The 19112-nt window shown below is 37.6% G+C and overlaps 2 protein-coding genes across 2 annotated transcripts in view; one reads left to right on the top strand and one right to left on the bottom strand.

Moving 5' to 3' along the window:
- The window catches only part of plekhs1.4 (pleckstrin homology domain containing S1, tandem duplicate 4), a 115317-nt gene that overhangs the window by 35170 nt on the left and 61035 nt on the right, over nucleotides 1-19112 (top strand). The gene's annotated exons all lie outside the window — the stretch shown is intronic.
- Nucleotides 1008-18468, bottom strand: thbs2b (thrombospondin 2b). Its single transcript, XM_079850609.1, has 21 exons — nucleotides 18098-18468; nucleotides 17717-17884; nucleotides 16700-17256; nucleotides 16318-16402; nucleotides 13079-13290; nucleotides 12377-12611; nucleotides 11346-11516; nucleotides 11086-11262; nucleotides 9129-9302; nucleotides 8851-8978; nucleotides 7803-7955; nucleotides 7434-7652; nucleotides 6172-6279; nucleotides 5895-6054; nucleotides 5687-5805; nucleotides 5369-5603; nucleotides 3509-3736; nucleotides 3142-3413; nucleotides 2894-2991; nucleotides 2358-2497; nucleotides 1008-2249 (listed from the first exon to the last, which is right to left on the bottom strand). The coding sequence occupies exons 2-21, from the start codon at nucleotides 17781-17783 to the stop codon at nucleotides 2242-2244; spliced, it is 3546 nt and encodes a 1181-aa protein (XP_079706735.1). The 5' UTR covers nucleotides 17784-17884; nucleotides 18098-18468; the 3' UTR covers nucleotides 1008-2241.

The raw sequence follows: 19112 nt of genomic DNA, 5'->3' as shown, positions 1-19112 counted from the left end.
AGATTTAACACAGAACTTCCCCTTAATTATGCCCTAATTGCACAGTTGTGTCAGCTTGCATGCACACAAAAACAGCATCTGAAAGCAGTGAAATATGGGCACTATTTCAGAGACAAGAATTACTAGAGGACAGCATGCCGCCTTAATTCTACCCTAAATGCTCCAAAGAGAGCCTAGGGGATCACCAGATGGAAGACATAAAATATTACCAAAAATGGACATGCTAGAACATTTGGAACGATTTCTAGCAGTCCATGCCTTTATTTACAAGAAAGAATTAAACCACACATTTAAATTTCGTTTATTTTATTAATTGTTAAGAATTCTTTAAAGATGCAGTGGCAACTTCTTAGCAGCATGGATGTGTAGCATCATGCAAAAATATAGTTTTTGGTGCCTAATGCCATTGCAGAAGCTGATTCATTTATTCTGTGAGCAAAAGTGTCTGACAAAATGGAATTGCTGATAAAATAAAAGCAAGTAGTGCTTGGCCTATATGTAAGATTTATGTATTTGAATTGCATATACATTTTCGATCCACAAACTAATATGGATCTAACATCCACATAAACTAATAAACTCAATGAGATGCATATTTGTCATCAGTCAATCCAGTTTGTTTCATACTTCTTAAATAATAATTGAATATTGCTAGTTCCATGGCTAACCATATTTTCATGCCTTTTAACGGAATAAATGTAATTGTTTTCACAGATTTATGCTGATTCTTCTAAGCAATTTGAATACATGTATTTTAAAAATATGATTATTTCGCAAACTATGTGCAGATGCAAACTATGCGAATCTTACCCGTTTCATTTATATGACTGACAAACGTGCATCACATTAAGTTTATTACTTTCTTTATTTAATCCAAATGGATGGAAATGCTATATGCAAATCAAATACATAAATCATAATTTAAGGCCTGAATGTTTTGTATGTGTGTGTGTGTGTGTGTGTGTGTGCACTCCATGTAGTATAAAACATATTTTATTAGAATATAATGATGGTTTGTGTATATAATTTTATTGACAAAAACTGATTTCATCAAATATTTGCCATGAAAATGCATATGAGTGAGAAAATATAAAAAACAACTGTTTGTTAGTTAATACAAACATGTATGATAAACGTGATTAGCAGCAAGCCTGTAGTCGAATCTTGATTCTAACATCTGATGAAGTGCTTCATGTTGCGCAGTGAATGAAACGACTGTAAATGAAACAAGTTAATTGATTTAAAGCATTTACGTGAGAGGCATAACATATATTCCCTTATCAGCTCATTAAAAAAAAAAAAAAGAAAGACATTTATATAAAATCTCTCATTGGCATTTCCTGAATGGCGCTTATCCTTATTGATTCTAAAGGGGGTTCTGAGGGGATACCTCAAATATTGCTGGTTCAATGCCAAGTTAGGGTGACTAGAAACTGGGGAGTTACTGAGATCACAATCCTGGTTTGTCACCATTGTATGAGAGCAAGGAAAGTCTCTGCTGCTGGGGTCACTGAAGAACATTTTAAGCGATGGTTATTTTCATGCAGCCTCTGTAGTTTAATAAAAAGAAATGTGAAACACCCTGATGCTTCTGAAATGTTCAGGAATATTACATTACTGTTCCTCTTGTCACATTCACTTCATGTAGATACAGTAATGGCAAATTACGGAGCCTTACTGACATGAATGCAATTCGGTAACATATGCAAAACATCTTTTTAAACCTCATTTGTAAAAAGTTGTCAATGTAAACAAATAAATAAGTATTTACAATTTGTCAGCAAGGGATACAATACAAAAGGAATGTTAACTAATAACCAGAAAAAAAGACAAATAAGTTACAGTAGATAATAGAAAATGTCTGAATATAATACATCTCCCCTAAACGTTTGCAACAAACACAAAAAGCACAAAAATCTCCTCAATAAGAATGACTAGAAAGACATATAAAAGAATAAATGATATGAAATGAAAAACTATAAACCCTAAAACACTCAGAGCCTTGGGTTTATATTCAAGATGGCAGGACTCATTGTAGCATTACAAATATTATTTGTGCAACAATTAACTGAGGATTCTAAAGCAATGCTGACCAAATATTTGTTTCCTTTCATACTTGTCCAGCGGAAGGTGAAGGAACCTCTATTGCAGAATGTCTCATTTTCTCGATTACATCGATCCGGTTTTGCTTTGATAAAAAAAAGTCCATGACAGGAGACAGAATGTGTATTCCAATCACACTCAATTATCTGCAAAAAGAAAGAAAATTCTCAATAAGATGAAAAAAGAAAGATCACAGGATATTGGAAGATTATTATTATTATTTTTCATCTGTAAAGGAAGTTATATTTGTTCACCTCTGCATTCATATTTGAGGTCGGAGAAGAAGACGGCCTCCTGGGAGAAAACGAATAACCCGAGTCTTCCTCCTGCAAACGTCTTGTCATAAATGGGACCTGAGTCTGCCATGATCTGCTTGCCTTCATACACAACAACCCTGGGGAAAATGTATTTTATGAACATTATTAAATAATCATTTATAAATATAATTTTTTATACATTATAGATAGATAGATAGATAGATAGATAGATAGATAGATAGATAGATAGATAGATAGATAGATAGATAGAAAAAGCATATTAGTTATATTCTATTTTTTAATAATTTATCTATTATTAGATTAATAATGTTATTGATAAATTGCATTCATTATTTTTACATAATATAATTTAATATAATAACCATATATAATTATTTTTATAATATATAATATAATTAGATTGAAATAAGTGTATACATCATTTTATATTAATTATATTATATTATTAAAACGTGTCTAGGAATATAATATGTAGTGTGCTGACTAAAACAAGATGCGGTGTAAGTCTCTACCTAATGAAGCCAGTCTTCGGTCTGTGGATGAGATGCCAGCGATAGGCATTATAGTCTTTCCAACCGATATTCTTGGGGTCATGCCACAGGGTGCGCACCTAAACGATGGATTGTAAAGCCATTCATCATTTTAAGCACCAAGACCGACAGCACTGCTTTAAAATGGGAATTTATTGGACAGTTTATTGTTAGTAATGGCACATAAAGAGAAATCTGTCAGGACTAATAAAAGTGAAGAGAGCGTTCACCTGTTGCTTGGTGTTGCCTGTGTGCCATAATGCATTGCGTAGATTTTCCCCAGTGCCTGTGGTGGAGTTGACCACCTTGAGAGAGACACCAGAGATGCCGAACGCCTTTGACGGCTTGTCTTCCCAGTACGTCTGCGTGATCTGTTTCCACATTACTACGTAAAAACGTCGGCTAGACTGGTATCCAAAAACAAAACCTGCATAGTCATCATCCCTGTCTGTATTCACATAGAAGGTCCCGCTGAAATCCACAGCGCTGAACTCATCAAAGCCTGTCGTTATTGTGCAGAAAGATCATGATCCAAGATCAATATTGGAACGTTTTAACTTTTTACGTATGTAAATGTTTGCATTACAGCTCACTTACCCACTGCAATGCCAGGGTCGGAGTTGGCAGTCTGCACAAGTTCTTTGCCCTGGTTTCGGACCACCCAGTTGGGATCAATCTGCGTGGTTCCCTTCGGGTCGAGGTGAACCATTTGAAACTTCCGGAAGTCTGTGATACTGATGGCGCTGTTTTCCGGGCACGTGTCAAAGATATCCGGGACATTGTCATTATCAAAGTCATTCTCACAGGCGTCACCACGACCATCACCTGGGAGAAAATATAAGAGCGTTAAACCAACCACTAAGCTGAAATATTAAAACAGACAAATAATGGTAACACTTTAGTTTAGGGTCCAATTTTCTCTATTAACTAGTTACTTATTAGGATGCATATTACTAGGATATTGGCTGTTTATTAATACTTGTAAAGCAAATATTAATGCCTTATTCTGCATGACCATATTCTACTTCCCTAATCCTACCCAATACCTAAACTTAACTACTACCTTACTACCTTAATTAAGCAGTAATTAGGAGTTTATTGAGGTGAGTTTATTAATAGTGAGAATTGGACCCTAATCTAAAGTGTGACCCAAATAATTAATTAAAAACAAATCATTATGAGCTTATGAGATCATATGAGGCTATATACACTCCTCGTGCTAAGACTATCAATATAACCACTTCATAAAATACTCCAAAGCCACTGACCTAGAAAATTCAAATCTAAGCTTCAAAACATTCAATCATTTGATCTGCAAACTACTGGCATCACAGTGCAGTCCTAGCCAAGAGGTACTTTTCCTTTTGGAAAACTTGAACAATGGCTTTTCCCAAAGCTTTAGGATTGTCTCTCTAAGCCAACAAAACCTCAAAGATCTCCAATCTCCCCGTAGACCGTGACAGCTTCAGCTAGCACTTGGAGTTCAGAGGGCCGCTGAAATGAACACCCTTTGGAATGCCAAGGCAAATTTCACCCCACTTAAAAGTTCAAATCCACTTTATAAAAGAAAACCCAAGCAGTAAGCATGGCTTGACAACAGAGAACTTATTCCACCATTATACCATTTAGGCTTAATGTCAAGCTGCGTATATATGTGTCTAAAATACCTCATAAAACACAAAGAGACGCGGACTACTGCAACTCTTCGGCATGTCTGATGCCAGCGAGAAATTTACGCATTTCTTATCTCCCTGCTTTTCATGCCTTGTCTTTGATTTTCTTTTTTATGGGGCAGATTCTTGGACGACCCTCATAGGAAATATGAACAACGTCCAGAACAACAGACGCTCGCATGACACAAAAATTTAATGCAGGATTGTGTATTTAGACAAACAGGTGCGAGGAGCCCGGAGGGAAATTCTGGATGTTGTTTATCGGTTATCTCCATTCTCTGATAATCTGCAGAACAAATGTTCACATGGTGCTTCAGAGCCAATGCCATATATCAATAATTAGACACATTATTTCCATACATTCCTTACTCCGGAGTGAAATGGTAAATAGCAGAAGCGAGATATGATATGAGTGTATAGTAATGCGTGTTAGTGTAGCGGTGCAAAATCCAACGTAATATTATTTTTGTGCAAATATATGTGCAAATATATTTAAATGTTTTATAATATATATATATATATATATATCCACTTCAATTTGATTTAGAATATTTTAGGAATTTGTTTATAAACCAGGATTTTTTTTATTTTTTACCTACAATAACATTCAATGCAACTATCAAAGATTAAAAAAAATACTTTTTCTGGCCAATAACTGACATATTATTAATTCATTATGCATCCCTAAAAAACTGATAAATAATTGATTATTATTTCAGTTGTATAACCAAAGTCCAAAATAAGGTGTGTCTATTTTAATGTAGCATGTTTAACAGTGTTTTACCATCAGAGTCCAGTTGGTCCTTGTTGGGAACTAGTCTGCAGTTATCACGGTCATCAGGAATGCCATCATTATCATCGTCAAAATCACAAGCATCTCCTTTCCCATCTCCGTCGTGGTCGGCTTGGTTAGCATTGGCTATGTATGGGCAGTTATCCATGTTATTCTGATGGCCATCTTCATCTATGTCCTGGTTGTTATCACACTGGTCTCCAATTAGATCATTATCTACATCCGTCTGCAAACACAAAATGGTAACATTATTTAAAAAAATGAATAAAGATGTTTGAAAGCAGTCAGTCTCCATTTTTTTCTCCAGACCTGTTGTGGGTTGTGGACTAAGGGGCAGTTATCACACTGGTCTCCGACACCATCTAAGTCTGTGTCTTTCTGGTCTGTGTTGTAAATGAGAGGGCAGTTGTCTCGCTCGTTTAGAATCTCTATGAACAGAAAAAAGAAAAGGACATGTGATACACACATCTGTTGCAATCTAAAAAGAGTTGCATGGATTATAAAGGTTTTTTTTTACCATCTCCATCCATATCAATAGAACAGGCGTCTCCTTCCCCATTGTTGTCAGTGTCGGTCTGAGCAGGGTTGTGTTCATACGGGCAGTTATCACAACGGTCTCCAACATCATCCTTGTCATAATCATACTGCCTGGGATTATACATCAGGGGGCAGTTGTCCTAGAAGAAATATATCATATAGGTCTACATGTGTCAATATGAATAGTGCACACTCTTATACATATTGGTAGCGTGAACACAAGTCCATAAGCATCACAAGCACTAAATCCACCTCACCCTTTCATCCACAATTTCATCGTTATCATCATCTTTATCACAAGCATCTCCTTGCCCATCATTGTCAAAGTCCTCCTGACCAGAGTTGGGTAAAGTCGGGCAGTTGTCCTGCAGAGAATAAAGTTAAGTTAATTGCAGAAACATATCAGAGAGAGCATAAGTAATGGATATTGATCTAGAAAGAACATAATGACTCAATTAAAAAAAAGACTACTAAAATCTGAATAAATCGGTCGTAACCTATATCCTACTCAGTGGGAAATTATTGGCAGTATTTTTTATCAGATAAACACAATCCCGATGAGCATAAGAGACTTACCAAAAATCTTACCATTGAATAGTGTGTATACATATATATATATTTTAGATTATTATAATGTATATAAAATGATGCAGTTTCATGGATTAATTCTGGAGATAAATTAACCAGTATTCATTTAAGTTAATTTTGAGCCTTAGCTCTCACACTACTGCTTCGCTTACTGTATGTGTGCGATGTGAACAGGTCTTACACCAGAAACCATCTGACACTAATAGTTACTCATATCAAATGAACCACATCAAATCACCCACATACAGTACTAAGAATTTCAAGCTTTTTCTGCTATGAGGTCTCAATTTTTCATTCTGTGCATTACCAATATTTTCCTTTATTTGTTATGTGCACATATTTTATCCTTTATTGTTTTCTCGCTTGGCTCCCTTTGCTTCCCAGGCTTCAGATCTATGATGTCTTGCAGATTCTGGTCCTGGTTTTTCTCCACGGTGTATCATGACATAATCAAGCAATTATCCATCACAGGAGAAGAATGACGTAATTATTACTTTTGCTCTCCCTCCCTTTGGCTAAACATTTCACCACAAAGACATTTAAGGGATATAAAATATACGATTCCAAAAGGCACAATAGACAGTAAATACTGGGCCAAATCAAAACATTCCTCTAGTAGTTCATGGTCACTGGCCCCCTGCCTGACTTGATGCCATTGTCCTGTGGGGTTTATTAAGGTGAAACGATATTTCTTTCCATTTTATATTCCTTAGAAGCCATCTCATAACAGTCAACAGCTAAACCTTATGGTCTGGCTTGCATTAAATTAAACAAAAAACACTGAATCAATGCACAGTCTGCTTTATTATTAGCATTGAACTCATCAGAAAGCATACTGTCTTCAATATATTTGAATGCTCTATACATTTTTGCTATAAAATTTACATCTGGTCCCATGCATGAGACTGGGTAATCATGAGTTATGTAGTACCTTTTTGCAATGGTAGGTGGCATTTGCTCCACACGCAAGATCCTGGTTGGGCCATCCATCCAGATCAAAGTCCTCTCCACAGATGATGCCATCTCCAGCATAACCAATACGGCACTCACACTTGTACATCGGGTTGCTAAAGTGACTAAGGAAGATGCATTCAGCATACTTGTGGCAACTGTGGCTGTTGTCCTTACAGGGGTTGTAGGGTTCACACACCTATTTATGAGGGGGGAAAACATACTGAAACTTTGTCTATATTTAAACACATATGAAGCAGAACCTTGAGACTCTGAGGGTATCGGCTAGGAGGATGGACATAAATTAGCCGCCTGGTAAATGGTATGTGAGGTGATGTGTGTGACTGACCTGTTTGTTGATTTTAGCTGACTCCACTCCCATGCCGTAGGGCTGAGTCCCTTTGTAACGTGGGGGGCAGGGGAGACAGTGGAATCCAGGGTCTGTGTTCACACATTGCTGTTGGCCACCCACCTTATGACATAGATCTGAAACCATATCACACTGCACACCACAGAACGCAAAGGAAGTAAAGAGAGAGAGAGAGAGAGAGAGAGAGAGAGAGAGAGAGAGAGAGAGAGAGAGAGAGAGAGAGAGAGAGAGAGAGAGAGAGAGAGAGAGAGAGAGAGAGAGAGAGAGAGAGAAGGATCAGTATTGTCAGAATATATATTGCATGTATATGCACACTACAGGTTCTTGCCCGTGCAAAACTCATTGCTATGATCCCAGGGCATTGCTAAACTGTTGTGAGTGATTTTTAATGCATTGCTTTGGTCACATAACATTTCACATCACTTCAGTTGGTTATGTTAATTGACCAACAGACACCTTTTTGGTTTGATAGTAACTTTTGTGTGAGCTGAACTTCATATATTGTTTGACTATTGACAATAGATAATTGAATTTTTTTGCCTGCAAAATTCAACCAAAATTTTGCTTATTGCAAAACAACTTTTGGGTGGTTGCTAGAACATTGGTAGGCAGTTTTCATGTTAAAATAACTGAGCTCCTAGTCTCTATGATGTGCTGGTCTCTAGATATGGCTTTGGTTCCTTCCTCCATGTAAAATATCTGTAATTTTTCAACAGTTTTCAGTAATTCTTCTCACATGTTGCCGGTTCTCTGACCAGTACTCAATGTTCTCTCACTATTCCTGGCGTTCATATGTAAATTGTGCGAGCTTATTTTGTCCATTAGATCGAAAGATCTGAAAAACCCTATACATTTACCCGCCCATAGACCCTCCCCTCGAACAAATCAGGACAGAAGTGGTTGAAAGTGGACAAAAGAGATGGATTAAAATATCAGGTGTAAAGGGGTATGTGTCTCCCTCGTTTACTTGTGATCCGATCGACCAAAACGCATCTTAATACCAGGTTTAAACAGGGCCTTTGTTTACCTCATTGACATCTTCACAAAAAGTTCCATTGCCACGGTAGCCATTCGGGCAGGGCCCACACTCCCAAGATCCATCAGAAGCTGTGCCACACTCAACCCCAGAGAAGCAAGGGTTCGAAAGACAGCCATCTGTGAAATCAACACAGTTCTTTCTTACTTCTTTCTTACTGTACTTCATTTCTGTCTCTAATGCTAAGGAAAGAGATTTTAGGAGTCTGAAAAATAAAGGCACTTTAAAAAGGCACAAAGACAATATGCTCCTAAGTTTGTTTTTCTTACCAACTGGACACTCCTGTCGGTTGCATACTTCATTTTCAATGGAGTCTCCAAGACACTTCCTTCCTCCATGCTGCGGTTCGGGGCTGTTGCACTCTCTAACACGACTCTTCAGACCCCCTCCACATGTAGCTGAACACAATGCCCAGGGAGACCATGGACCCCAGCCACCATCAACTAAATGGAGAAACAGGCACAACATGGGATATTTCCATCTATAAGGCTACTTTCATACTGCAGGTAAACTGTTTTGCTCACATTGCTCAATGTTTTTCTCATGACAGTGTGAACTACACAAACCACATGGAATCTGATCTTTTCATTCCGACTTGTGCAACTTCCATATGTGGTCCTAAATCCAATACAGGTCAGATTATTTACAATGCAACTGCAGTCTGAACCGTCATACAGGAATTCATGCGACTTTTACGTCACTCTACAGCAACATTCGTCAAAATGTTGCGCTCATGGGAATCGCTTAAAAGATTTAACATACCCGAAGTAGACAGTTGCGAAAGGTAGTCAGTGGAAGGACAGTGATGTGTCAGAGCTCATAAGTATTACAGCTCATTCAAGCAAAACATGAGGGCTTAAATGTTTAAAAACTCTGCTGTCTTCTTTGTTTTTACATTCCCACCCCAAAAGTTTGATTCACAAATCTGTCTGTAGTCACTCAGTGACCCCGGAGGGCATCTATAGCATCTGTTTTGTGACCTCAAATGGTTTCTTTACACTGGTTGCCTGTAAAATTCTGAACTGAGTTTAAGGTTCTTTTAATGGTTTCTAAAGCGTTGCATGGTATTGCTCCAAAATACATTGTTGACCATATCAAAATACAAAAAAAAATGAGATCTTCCAGTCAGATGATTCTTTATATTCCTAAAACTAGATCAAAATCAAAGGTTGATAGGGCCTTCTATGTGGCCGCTACACGCTTATGGAACCCTCTTCCAATGCACATTAAATCTTCCCCATCTTTGGATGCTTTTCGTATCTTTTTAGTATGGTTTTTAGATCTGATTAGAGTGAACAGGATTTCATTTTGTTTGTGTGACTGTATGGAACTGCTTTTGTTGTAATTCTGGAAAGCACTTTGGTCAACGTCAGTTGTTTTAAATGTGCTATAGAAATAAAATTTGTATTGCATTGTAAATGTTTATGTTATTGCATATTGTAAAGCACTAGGCTATTTCTAATGTGACAAAAGTCCATCTGCTTGTTATTCAGTTTTGTTTTGTATTAAACTGGTTGTTATTTAGTTTTATTGTGCCATTGATCCGCTCATGCAATTTTAAGATATTGTAGTGCAGACTTCAAAGAACTGATATTGATGTAATGAAACTAACTAATAAATACCATTTGTAGATATGAATTCAATTGGATTTTATTTTGGACCCCATGTTATGGTATGTAACACCTCCAAAATAACACAATCTGTGTCACATTCCCTGCTAATGTGGAAATAACACATAAATGCCTCAGAATAAGCAGGCACAATGCACAGCTCTCCCTCCTCTGTTACTGCTGTTCACTGAAAATAAAAGTTAGCCCAGATCCTATGTACTATAGCTCTGATCTCAGGGTGTTCCCAGGCATCTGCTATGTCTCAGAGGTGAATCTCATTCATTGGCCATGTCATAAGCATCTTTTCCATAATCCTCTGATGAACAAATTGCCCAAATCTGTGTAGCGTCCCTGCCCTAATGATAATATAAGCCATGGAAAGACTGACATCATCCTCTCTATGTTTTCCAGTTAAGATCTGAACAGCAGGGTGGATGAGAAGGTTTCTATATGATCTCAATTAGGGGGTTGAGCTTTAAATTTTGTAGGGCTGTTTAACAGCGTTACATTTTTGAAATGCTGCTAACACATTTATTCAATTATTCACAATGTTTATTCATATTTATTCAATTTAATGATGGTCTATTAAATATGTGAACCCTATTTGTTTACTCACTCGGACAGGGGTCTGCGTGGCAGCTCTGTGTGTCTCGTCCGTCACCTTCACAGTCTTTGCCACCTCTTTGTGGAACAGGAGCATTGCAGTGACGGATACGTGTGATCAGTCCCTCCCCACATGTCACTGAGCAGGACGACCAGGGAGACCATAAGCTCCAGCCACCATTCTGACGAACTGTGAGTGCAAAACAATGTTACTATAAGCGTGATACAATGACCCAATGCAAGCTATCACACATACAGTGCTTGTATTCGTACCTCTGCGGTCACATTTTCCCAAACTGCACTTGCGTGTCTGAATCGAGGGTCCAGAACATGTATTGCTTGTGTCATCACAAGAGCGCCCCCTCTGTTGAGTGCCGCTCCCACACGTGACTGTGCACTGAGTCCACTCTGACCACGGAGACCAGCCGTCCTCGCTGTCCATTGCTAGACAAAGATTTATACAACATCATAAGAAAATGTACAAATGCAACATACATGTTGTGTAACGGACGTAGGCCAGTAAGAGCTGTGCATGTAAACCTCACTCCTCTGGCCTCAAGAGGCATGCTAGAGGCTGCGGTCTTTAACGAACCCTGGTTCGAGTCCCGGTTGGAGCGAGTCAAATAGGACCGGTTACACATGATTTATAAGTCTATAAAAACTACCATTTAAATGTTTTTGGTCAGTAAGAAGTCTCTTTTGCGCACCAAGGCTATATTTATTTGATCAAAAATACAGTAAAAACAGTAATATTGTGAATTATTATTACAATTTATTAATAATAGTGTTTCTATTTGATTACTTTTTCTGGAATTTATTCATGTGATGGCAAAAGTGAAAAAATCGAATATGCTGATTTACTGTTGTTATTATCAGTGTTGAAAACAGTTGTGCTGCTTAACATGTTTGTGGAAACGGTAATACATTTTTCAGGATTCATTGATAAATAGAAAGTTCAAAAGAACAGCATTTATATGAACTTTATGATCTTTTGTAACTTTATAAATGTCTTGACTGTCACTTTTGATCAATTTAATGCATCCATGTTGAATAAAAGTATACATTATTTAAAAAATAAAGGTCTTCCTGACCCCAAACTTTTGAATGGTAGTGTATAATTTGTATATATATATTTTATTATTTTACATTGCTGTTTATTTTATTCTTATTTTGTATTGTTTTATATAATTTTATTTTTAGTTAAAATCATTTCTATTTAATTGTTGTTATCAAAAACATAAATAAACACTAGAAACAACTAGTACTGGTTGTACTGTATGTCTTGTGTTTGTGTGTGCACTTACGGAGGCACACTGGACAGCATTCGCCATCGATGAAGGATGGATTGGCACATGCCACAGGAGGACATGTGATCTGACGACAAACAACTTTTCCTTCTTGGCAGGTACATTTAGTGCAACTATCCACAATCCAGTCCTCTTTGTCCTCAAACATACGACCATCTTGCCAACACATACTCTGCTCCGAAGGATTCTGCATCTTATTTAGTGCCTCCTTCATCGCTGTGTTTTCTTCTGTCTGAAAAAAAAAGTCAATTTGAAATGAACTGAATCACACTACTGTCCTTATTCATACTGCAATGAGACGTAAATCAGGCTTTTCACACATTTAAACACAACAAGCAGTCACAATAACTATACATTTTCATGCATTGCAAATTTTAGATGTTTTCCAACAGACACCGTCTAACACACAGTGATTTACTGAGCTCACATTCCTCCCACAGTTATGCGAGTATACCAAATTATGGTCCAATTATTACATTCATGTGCCCACAAACATAACTGCCCTCACTGCAGTGAGCTCAGGTTTTTTATAAACATCTGACAAAATCAGTTAGCATCAACAATATGATATGCTATATCTACATGTGAGATCTTAGAGGCAAGGGAAACATCTCTTTTCTAAATGACAGCAGTTATAGGTGCCTAATCTTGTTTGGGCCTTAAGGTGTAGCATAAGATTTATATTCGGATCTGTCTCACCACTTTCTGCAGACCATCAATGAGGTTGCTAACGACAACTCTGAGACCCTTGAGCTCCTGGAAGAGGTTGGCCAGTTCTTCACAGGAATGTTCACACATCATTTCTGAGGAGCTGGTTGCTGGAACATCTGTATTCTGGCCAATCACATTGGAGGCAATTGAAGATGGAACCTCCACCTCCTCTGCGCTCTCACTGACTACATTCACCTCCACTGGGAAAAGACAGAAGAAATGCTAATTAGATTAAAAATGAATTCTGATGTGCTGGTTCAAAAGCCATGGGGCAGCAATTAAATAGAGACCACAGGCTGTTTATACGCACTATAAAAGCACCAATACCACATTAAACTATATTCAAAGTCTTCTAAAGTCGCACCAGGACTTTGCATGAAGGACAAATCGGTATTTAGGTCATTATACATTCTCAAATAATTTTTCAATGGTTTCTCTTTACAAAAGACAGCTGTGTGAAGAAGGTAGTGTAGTATATTACATATTGTAGTTACACTATACCATTCAAAAGTTTGGGGTGAGTAAGATTTTTTCTGACAATAAATACAATGTTACAAAATAATTCAATTTCTTCTCTACTCATCAAAGTATCCTGAAAAAAATGATCATGGTTTCCACACAAAAATTTAAGCACCTCAACATCTGTCAACATTGACAAAAAAAAATTCTTGAGCACTAAATCCGAATATTAGAATGATTTCTGAGGCATCATGTGAAACTGAAAACTGGAGTAATGGCTGCTTTGCCATCACAAGAGTAAATTACATTTAAAAATATATTAAAATAGAAAACAGTTATTTTAAATTGTTATAATATTTCACATTAATACTCTTTTTACTGTATTTTTGGTCAAATAAATGCAGTCTTGGAGAGTACCAGAGACTTCATACAAACCCTAAACTTTTAAACGGCAGTGTTATACACTGAAAGAAAATTAAATTTGTTTTTGGTCAGCCAAAACTTCCAAACTGGTAGCTCTACCCTTAAATCACAGAACCGGTTAAGCCAATGTTGTGTCGGGTTGGTTGAAATGCTCAAACAAACACAGCTATGTTTTGATAGAGCCACAGAGCCACAGTGTTTACACTTTCCAAAGTCATGGCTTACTTATAGTTGTCTTAGCAAGGTAGCTTTAGAGAAAGCATTTTAATGTTGAAAAATTTCACACTTCACCTTTAAGGCAAGTTCAAGGACAGAGAATGCAGACATTTGGTATCTCACAGCGTGACGACTAAATCTGCTTGCAATAAAGCCTCTTTATACACGACACTCAGGCGCTTGAAGATTGTAATAGGAAGCCAAATTAAACCATTTCATTGGCTCCTGTGATGTTACACACATGTAACCGCGAGCAAACTATTTCTAGGCACACAGACCTATCTCAGCAATTCTTGATTGCCGTTTATAGATGCACAATTTTTGAAGTTATTTTTAAGTAGTTCCAAAGGAACTTACAATATTAAAGTATGGGTGGGGCAGCAGTGTGAGTTACCCCAATGAACTATTATTAAAAAAAAGTCTAACATGAAACAGAATTTACTTTCGAGATTAGACTGTTGTAAATATCTTCAGTTGATCCCTTTGATATTGCCAGATAACAAAGGAACTAAGATTAATACAGCAGCATTAAAGATAGCTGCATAATTTTTTACATATGACACATAGATGATCAGACTGTGTATTTGTTGAACATTCTCCAGAAGTTCCTTATGTGAATATACACTCTTGTAAAGCAGGTTTATAAGTTTTCGCACTCCATTAGGGGTGAACCGACACTAGGTGTTGCTTCTAGTGTAAAATCACAAACCGAAACTCTCAGACTCTTCCATTTAGATAGGGATGTCCTGAATTTAGGATATCTGGTGGGAAAGCTTTAGAGAATTGGAGAGTGATGGCTTTGCACTTAGACGCGAGTGAAGAGACACCAGGACTCTAAGTCATGGATGGTGTAAATATACACTTGTGTCAAGCAGGTGTATAAGTGTCGCACTCCATTGAAGGGGTGAAGAGACGTTGAAGCCATCAAAGGCAGACGTTGTATAAGTCTCACTTCATTAGGGGTGAAGAGACGTTGAAGCCGTCAAAGACTGACGGTGTAAAGTTTACACACTCCCTTAGGAGTGAAGAGACACTAGGAAAGCAGGTGTTGCTACTAGTGTAAAATCACAAAAGGAATGTCTCAGACTCTTCCATTCGATAGAGACGCCCCGAATTTAGTAATTTTTTTATCATTTTTATTTTTATTTATTATGCATATTCTATTTATTTGCATCTGTTGTGATTATTTTAAGTCTTTTTTATGTAAAGCACTATGAATTCCCATTGTGTATGGTATATAAATAAACTGGCCTTGCCTTGCAGCCAGGACTGTTTTTCTATATCTGTAGAACTCATTTAATCCTCAAGTGGTTAAAAGTGTGTTTCTCTCTCTCTCTCTCTCTCTCTCTCTCTCTCTCTCTCTCTCTCTCTCTCTCTCTCTCTCTCTCTCTCTCTCTCTCTCTCTCTCTCTCTCTCTCTCTCTCTCTCTCTCTCTCTCTCTCTCTCTCTCTCTCTCTCTCTCTCTCTCTCTCTCTCTCTCTCTCTCTCTCTCTCTCTCTCTCTCTCTCTCTCTCTCTCTCTCTCTCTCTGTGTTTATGTCTGTGTCTGTGTGGCAGTGTGAACTTTAACTGTTCTTCTTATGACCTACTGACCCATCTATCTGACCCAACACATGGTCCCATGCTTCTAACAAGGTAAATTAATTTAAACTTAAACTAAATCAAAACAGTTGATGTGCTCTGACACATAAAGTTCGACTCGATTGATGGATGACCTATTTAGACAAATACAGGCTTGTAATACATGCACATTATGGCAATTCCAAGCTAATAATTCCTTCAATCAGGCTGGTTGGTCCTAGTCTGAGTGAGTGTGCGCATGCAGGTCTTCACAGGCGTGAGCCCCTCCAAGTATGTTTATTTATAAAGCTAACTGTCATGTCAAGAGCCCAAAACCTTCCCCTGAGCGAGGGATATCTAAGAACCCATTCTTTCCACAGCCACCATTCGGCTGAAACAAAAATTAAAACCAAAAACAGACATCATTACTGAGCAAATCCCTTCCTGTCTGTGAGTTATATATTCAGTACAGCAGTTCCCATTAAACAGGAACTTCATCTTGATCCCACAAATCTTTTTTGGCTGGCTAAAAGTGTTAAAAGAATGTTAAGACTCACAAGCCCCTCCTACCTGGGTTTTCAAGATCACATCCCCTGCTCTCCAGAATGTCCTCAAGTGGGGTGTCAAAGATAAAACGTACATTCTGCAGCAAACCCTGAAAGAAACAACAGCTGCTGTCAGGCTTACTTCTGCCAATTTTCAACCGTTCACATATATCTCCCAGGACTGGGAAGTTGGGTTGGATTTACAGAACACTGGAGGATCAGCTGTAATTTATTACTCACTTTCCAGCCACTTGCTTGGCTTGCTCTGCAACTACTAAATCTGACTAAATTGCGTTACAATGAGCAAAAAATTATTAGTTAATATTCTTGATCTCCTGTAGAGTGTGTCCTAATGTATTCTACTTGCATGCACTTTACTTTTCTCAATAATGTGACATCAAACATACCCTAAAATGGCTTTCTCGGGTGGACCCTTTGGCCACAAACATATGGCCACCTGTGGCGCTCAGATGTTCATAGAAAGGTTCGTCGAGAATGAAGCTATCAATGAGTCCACAACCAATGTACAAAGTTGCCGTCTCTCCATGCACATAGAGCGTTACATTCTTCCATTGCGAATCCGAGAGGTCTACATCCTCAAAAGAGATTACGTTGCGTGAGCCATCGGCCCACCAGTACACCAAATCTAGAGTGTTGGTTCGGCCATCCGAAACGACCTCAAACTGCCTGCGCTCGCCAGGGCCTTCCAGTGCAAGAATGGTGCCACGGGATGTGCGGTCCTGGCGCAGAGTGGCTGTCAGAATAAAGCCTTCATTGTTTTGTATTTGCAAAAGAAGTTGTTGTAGCGCTGAGGAGCTGACAGAGGGGAGCTGGTCGAAACGGATGAAGCGGTATGCTGGAGCATCGCTGTCCAGACCCTTGAAAAGCTTCACACCGATAGTCTTGCGTGTGATCCCACTGGTTTCAAACAAGTCAAAAACTGTCTCATCTTCAAGTTGCACATCTAAAAAGGGGTACATGTTTTGCTATTACTGTTAAACATCACAGGGTCATTTAAAATGATGACAAAAAGGTGTCTAAACATGGTGTAAGAATTGAGATGATGACTGGTCACAGGACATAAACAAGCAAATTCTCCCTTGTAGGTAAATTTAAACCAAATATGTCCAAAAGTTCAAAGACAAGTTATTTGTCAACAACCTTGATCCAGACATGCCATCATTTTTTTTTTTTTTTTTTTTTTTTTTTTGCTGTAGCCAATTGTTGTATAGATAATAATTAAATAATTGTCATACCAAAATGAAAGTAACAAAAAATAAATAAAACATAATGAAAATGCAACATAATAATAATGCAAAGATTTAAAGATATATTTGGGGTCTTATGATACACAAATTCATTACATTAAAATGTAAAACAGATTATTCAGATACAGAATATATAGAAAAATCCTACAGAATTACCTTGAGATTTTACAGAGGTGAACAGAAGCAAAAGGGCCAAAATTCGGAGACATCTTCGGAGAATCATTCTTCTATGGATCACAATGGTAACCAAATATTAACTGTTCACGTTAATTAAATTACCTGCCCCACAGTGGCTCTGCTCGGCTGAAAATAGGGATACTTCACCTAGAATTAAAAGCACATTATTAGACATGCCCAAATCAAGTAAATTTATCAAGCCGGACAATGGCATGCGCAACTGAGAAACGAGCGTCTATTTAGCGCACTCTATGTAAAAAGAGCACATGCTTTTATGTAAAAAGAGGACATGCTTTTAAGAACCCCTATAAACTTCCCATAAAGCAGTAACAATAGAACAGTGACGGGCACCTCACTTACCGGAACCAAAGAACTCCGCAAATGTTTAGCAAAAAATAACTAACAAAAAAAAAAAAAGTAAAGAAAAGAAAAAAAAAAAAAGTTTGAGTTCTATGCACAAGACGAAAATAACTATCCGTCCTAATCCTCAGTCAGTTCCACAATAGTAAACCCACGATATGATCAAAAATTCATTGCGTAAAAACCTGGAGATACCACGGGTCCCCAAGCGCAAAGTTTAAAATTCGCGCATGAAGCGGTTTACACGGTTCACAGAGAAATGCAGTCAATCATGAGGTGTTACTGAACAATGTATCTATGTTCCAAAGCTGATGCGTGATAAATCCAGATGATGCCGGACTCACGGGCTCCCTCCTCATAACTGATCTCTCTTGAATTTTATCATGAGGGGCGCGCATATTTGGTTTCAAAGGGGAGGGTTTGGGCTGGCTGGAGGCGGGTTGCACTGGGCTGGAGAGGTTTGGGTTGTTGCTGTGACAGCACGTCATGACAGTTTTCATTAGCTAATGCAGTTCTGAATCGCGCCTGGGGCTGTTGGGGTAGGGGTGAAGACCTAAATGTGAGCATAGGTATGTGAGAAGGCTAAGATTGAAGTATCAAATGCCAGATACTTGACACCAAATAAATGCCTTTATGGGTCATTATGCAGTACATTATCATGTCTCCAAACGCCAAAGTATATAATCACAAAAATAATATTGTGAAATATTATTTCAATTTAAAATAGTTTTCTTTGTGAATATAAACTGTAATTTATTTCTGTCGTGGCGTTATTTTTGTGGAAACCTTGATATATATATTTTTTTCTTACATGAAAAGAGTTAAAAAGCATTTATTCGAAATATAAATCTTTTGTAACATTATAAATGTCTTTACTATAATGCATCTTTGTTGAAAAGTATAAAAATATATATATATATTTGACATTTTTCGGACCCCAAACTTTTCAAACAGTAGTGTGTATCCATTCTGTAACTAGCCCAATATTGTCAGACAGATCGATAGATCGATAGAT

The sequence above is a fragment of the Squalius cephalus genome (genome assembly GCF_949319135.1).
Source record: "Squalius cephalus genome assembly, chromosome: 19".
In the NCBI taxonomy this organism is placed as follows: Eukaryota; Metazoa; Chordata; class Actinopteri; order Cypriniformes; family Leuciscidae; genus Squalius; species Squalius cephalus.
This window is presented reverse-complemented; position numbering and strand designations above follow the sequence as displayed.

Bases quoted from the DNA above. Each gene is read 5' to 3' on its own strand.
- thbs2b (XM_079850609.1), bottom strand. From the start codon at position 17,783: ATGATTCTCCGAAGATGTCTCCGAATTTTGGCCCTTTTGCTTCTGTTC. The intron at 7,956-8,850 runs GTAAACAAAGGC...TGTGGTGTGCAG, and splicing joins TTTGTGAAGATGTCAATGAG to TGTGATATGGTTTCAGATCT. The intron at 5,806-5,894 runs GTAAAAAAAAAC...TTCTGTTCATAG, and splicing joins TATTGATATGGATGGAGATG to AGATTCTAAACGAGCGAGAC.